This window comes from Eurypyga helias, unplaced genomic scaffold, assembly GCF_000690775.1.
Source record: "Eurypyga helias isolate BGI_N326 unplaced genomic scaffold, ASM69077v1 scaffold41723, whole genome shotgun sequence".
NCBI lineage: Eukaryota > Metazoa > Chordata > Aves > Eurypygiformes > Eurypygidae > Eurypyga > Eurypyga helias.
In genome coordinates this window covers 1,707-7,029 of record NW_010243810.1, presented here as the reverse complement: position 1 = coordinate 7,029, position 5,323 = coordinate 1,707, and the positions used below count along the sequence as shown (strand labels likewise).

At 39.6% G+C, this 5,323-nt stretch overlaps 1 protein-coding gene across 1 annotated transcript in view; it reads right to left on the bottom strand.

Annotated features, from left to right (window-relative positions):
- EAF2 (ELL associated factor 2) overlaps nt 1-4,802 on the bottom strand; it is a 10,259-nt gene extending 5,457 nt beyond the window's left edge. Inside the window, 4 exon segments of the mRNA XM_010149558.1 lie at nt 1-136; nt 3,004-3,149; nt 3,890-4,026; nt 4,714-4,802. Coding sequence (XP_010147860.1) covers nt 1-136; nt 3,004-3,149; nt 3,890-4,026; nt 4,714-4,782 — 488 coding nt within the window. The 5' untranslated portion in view covers nt 4,783-4,802.
- Between the last annotated feature and the right edge of the window lie 521 nt (nt 4,803-5,323).

The window sequence follows — 5,323 nt, the reverse complement described above, 5'->3', positions numbered from 1 at the left end:
GAGGGCTTCATTTCCTCGTCTTCAGAATCACTAGAACTATTTTCACTACTTGATGAAGAGGACGAAGAACTTTTAGAGTCAGATGAACTGTCAGAGCTACTCAGCTGGTCCATGATACTGGCTTCTGCTTTTAGCTCTGCAAATAACATGATTTGTTTCTCAGTTAACATTCATCACAATTTAAATATGAGAAAAAAAAAAAAAGGAATAAAAAAGAAAAATCAGCAACAGAAATCAGGCATACGCAACCAAAAAAAAAAACAACCCCAAAACAAAAACCCCCAAAACAACCAGACAAATCCAAACCAAAAAAACCCAAAGCTCTCCAGAACAAAAAAAAGGGCACAAGCAAGCATCCAGCCTGTCATGTGGCTTTCTTCTCTCGTAGCTTGAGCACTTTCTCCCTTTCAAGCCAAGCACTAGAACAAGGGTGACTTGTGAACCCAAATGCTAACCCCACATTCCACCGGGTAGTGCATCCCACATAGCCTTTAATTTCTGCAACTAGCAAGTCTTCTGTACTTTCCTTAGCATGCTCGAAGATGCCGTTCACTGACTAAAAACTGCAGTTACAGAGAAGTTAGCTGTAAGATCCCTGCAGCTGAACCCAAACCGCCTCCCGGCAGGTCAGCATTACAATCAATACACTTGTTTATGTGACATTTTGCTCAAAATCAAGTCAAGCTTGAAGAATATCCAAAGGAACCATCCATAGTCTGCTATTAGAAGGTTTCACCAAATCCTTGTTCTCTTTAGTTTTGGAAGCAGGGAATCTAGAACATGAGGTAGACAAGAAATACTGGAAATTAACAGATCAAACTGACTAAACTTGCTTTCTTGATGAAATAACTCACCTGACTACAGTAATATTTAGGAGAGTGACCAGACAGATCATGCTGCACAGTTTTCATATGAACTACCTGAAGTCCAACACACAGAGGCAGTTGTTTTGCAGAAAGGGTACACATAATAATTGTGCAAAATAGGGACGCTGCTGAAGCGAGAAGCCTGAAACAGACCACTGAATCATGGTGGATGAAGATGTTACACAGCAACTTGGGGGCGTTACCCAGAGTGCAGAAATTCATCGTTATAAGATATTGTAACTACCCAGACATTTGTTAAGATGGTCTTACAAGCACTGGGAATACTTCAGGAGCAACTTTGATATGGCAGACATAAAAAGCAAGTAGGAGAGTGGCTCATCTCACTCCAGATTTACCCAATACAGAAGAACAGGTTGAAGATGAAAGGCAGCAAGGTGCAAAACAGGTCAGAGCTTAGTCAAGAGAAGGGCAAACAAAAGAATAAGCTTCAAGACAAACTTCCATGAAGCTTTCCAGTTCTGAGTTATCAAAGGCCACTCTAAATGAAAGTTACTCAGGCCAGTCAGCCTCAAAGGCCAGCCTAATGCCAAGGAAGAACAGAAAGTACAATAAAAGACCACACTGGCTAAGTCAGACAAAAAGAAAGAGAAGGGGGGCAGGGGAAATTATATAAAGATGGAACTGTTACTCCTGTTACTAAGGACATGTGTAGAGAACAGTTTAAGGACAGAAAACAAAAAGAAAGCTGAGGCAAAAGTTAGGATGCAGCTAGCAGGATGATTAAGAAGTCAGTTCAAAATTAATCCTAGAAAAGCAAGGCCAAAGAAACAACTCATCTACCACACATCTGGAGCTGTAAGCTAACCGAAAGATACCACTCAAGTCCTATGCACTTACTTCCACTGCCTCCCTGCTCTCACCAAAACCTGGTAAGAGAAAAGTTTCAAGTGAAAGGCTAAGCAGTAATGGTAGTAATGTCAGATTATTTATTAGGAAGAACCTGAAGAGTAAGCGGAGCAGAGCCTGGAATGAATTGCCAGAAAGAACACAGAATCTGTCACTGGGAAGGCTTTAAGAACAGGTTAAAAAAATCATGTCCGAAATCTGACCTTAGGACAGAAGGGTGGGCTAGAGGACTTTAAAGGTCCCTACCATCCCTATTTATTAATTATTCTGCATTCTTTAGTGGTACTCAGCATTTGACTGGCACTACACAAGAGTGTGATGCATGTTGAGAGCCACTTTGGTGACCTGCATCGCATTTGAGACCACCGCTTGCCCCAGAACAACAGACCACCAGGAAAATGCATCATTTTACTCCTTGTGCTCAAATACTATTTCCTCTTCGCAACCTTAGGTGTAGTCTAAGTATTGTTCTGTAGTATAGATTTCTGGTCAGAGTTTAAAACCAAAATGAAAGAAAAAACCTCAAACCATCTTCAAAATGACATGTCTAAAAAAGATCTGTTTAAAGGAATTCAGAACATCTTGGGAGGCAGATGTCAATTCCAGTCAATGAAACTGCCACCTGTCAGCATTTCTGTAGCAAGTAATTACCACCTGCCATCTTCCTCATCCGCCAAAAGGAAGTAGGCCTCCTACTAAGTGAAATATGAGTGTCACACCAAACCAGAGTCTCTCAAGACTCCAGTACACAGCACTGTTCAAGGGTTGAATTATGCTGGCTTTTAGCTGTCTTTCACAGGAACCTCCTCTTTCACAAGGTCTTATCCGGTAATTTCAAACGTATTTTGAGTTGTAAAGCACTGTAACCCATATGTTTACTAAATGCAGAGAAGGAATGAAGAGTCATGTCAAAAAATGGAAGTAACTCAGTTCCAGTGCCACAATACAACCAACCACATACTTGGTTAAAGTTGCAGCAGAAGACAGAATCAAGGAGAGAGTGCAGCAGCACCCTTGGCATTATGAAGCCTAATGGTCCATCTGCTTTTTCACTTTAGCAGCTTCCCAATGCTGCTTTGTTACTACTTGAGCCAGAGTGGTCATTTCTGTATCGGGGCAAACTGCTTACATAATCAGCTTCTAGTGTGAATCTCAAATTAAAAAACCCAAAAAACCACAGAAGCAAAAAAAAAAAAAAGCGCTTGGCTCTTAAAAACTAATTACTTATTAAGAGCAAAGTTTCTGAAACTTATGTGCCAGTGGAGCTTACCTCGTTCAATATCATCCATAGGAGAAGACTGAAACATCTGCTCTTTCAGTGGAGAATTTTTATTGCTGTTTGGAACCTTAGTTGCATTTCGCATCTGCTGCTGTTGCTGCTCTATGCGAGACTGGACTTTACTGCTTCCTTCAGCTCTGTGCGTAAAAGGAAAAGACTTTGAACTACTAGAAGACAAGATAGAAGGAAAAAGGCAAGAATATAGGGGATGCAGTACCTTAAGTTATGGAATTATTTGTCATGCCTTTCTAAATAGCACCATTAGATTTCTATGTACACTATTATACTGGCATATAGTTATATGTAGATGTATTAAAAATGTTTTTTAATACAGTGCTAATAACTTTTTAACCCTTCGTCAGTTGATTTGTTTTTATACCTGGCTACTCAGGATCACTTAGTAATAATTCTGCTGGTAATTACTTACATGGACTCAGCAGGAGGAAAAAAAAGTTAATATTAAAAAACTTGATAGGAGAAAAACAAGACATTAATATTACTGAAACTTGTCACAGACTTTATTTTTTATTTTCTCATGTAGAACTCAAAAGACAGCAGGCAAGCTACTTTCCAAACAAATTTGTCCCCCTCTAAATTCATCAGAACATAATTATCAACTCTTTCAACCATGTGACAGTTTTTATAAAAAAAACCCACACCCAACTGCCATTTCTTCTGGGAGTCAAGACTCGAAAGTCGTGATGTCACTGTGCTGAGAAAGGAGGCTTTTCGCTCTACTGAACAAGGCCAGGTACTTTCTAAAAATGATGTTTTGCCAAAAATAGTAATGGGTAGTCCTGTATCTCAATTTAGACTCATTAACAAATGGATTTTCAGGATGAGTAAAGCACAGTTGTTTCTCCTGCAAATCACCCACCTGGTTTTTTTCACAGTGATGTTGCTACTAAGTTTCTCTAGGCGACATTCTCCAGTGTCATGATTGATAATTAAGATACATTCTTTTAGGTACGGCTTCTTTGAGCCCTTGAAGACAGTCACCGGTGGAGTTGAGCCCTATAAAATCAGAAGTCCAATAAGTGTTACTACTGGTTTGGGTTTGGTTTTTTTTTTTTTCTCCTTAGAAACAGCAGTCTGTCACAGTGATGACAGTTCACTATAAATGACCATTTCTAGCCTTTCAAAACATTACCAGTTCATTCAAATCGGATTCCCAGTAGCCACAACCAAACGCAGGTGGTAACTGACCCAACAGAATTTCACCCTGTGTAGCTTAGTCTGAGACTGATGAAATGCCCATTTCCCCACAGAGAGCATGCTCACTGCAGGACTAGCTCCTTTTACCAAGGGGGGTTTCAGTTACTATACAGCAGGGCAGTAAAGCATGGCAGGCAGTAAATTTTCCCTTTCCAGTCTTTCCTGCTTTAGAACTGCACTAGAGCAGTAAATACCAAGGGGAAGCTCACACTGCCAACATCCACAGGGAGCTTTTCTGTGTACACAACACTTCTGGGTCATCCTATAGCATATTTCCAATGCGGTGAATACACTTAAAGTTACAGCGCAGCTGTAAGCCTTTAGGTCTTCTGTAATTTTACATTCTTAGAGCAAGCATTTTTCTACTCTAAAAATCACACAAGTAGCTCTCAAAGAGCACTGAAACTTTGTTTGCTTCTATATTCAGTACACAGTTATGACAAGAACATAAATCATTCCCTTCGGCCAACCAGCCACCCCACTCACCTCAATATTTGGCAGGGTTATTGTCACCTGTTCACCTTTGCCAACTTCAAGGTCTCCTTCACAGGACATATCAATAGATGCAGGCTTAAAGTCATCTAAATATAAAACCAAACTGGATTATTTACAGGCTTTTCAGGAATCTTATAAGCACAGACGCCTCTTAATTGCAGGTAGAGGCTAGTAAGTTAAAGCCACTTCTTCTGCCAATCCCCTAAGCAGACCATTCCACAAGTCAGGAGAATTCAAAGCCAAGATGGCTTTCTCAGGAATCAGTATGAATGTTAACACCTTTCAATTATAATTAGAAAAATGCTTTTAGGTTTTAATGGTTAAAGAGGCTAAACAAGCTTTGTTATATTTCAAAAGATAAATCCTCACATAATTACTTTCAGAAAAATCAACAAATAGTTCTTGGAAACATCAATCCAAAATATGGGAGATGTAGACAAGTGACTGAGAACGCAAAGACCACCATCAACCCTCCACATCCCTTTCTGATTTCACTGTAGCACGCATGTCAGAAGCTGATGAAAACAAAAATAAATAGACTGAAACCCAAGTTAAGTGAAATTACTTTCCAATTAAATATTAATTTCCTTTTTGTCTTTTC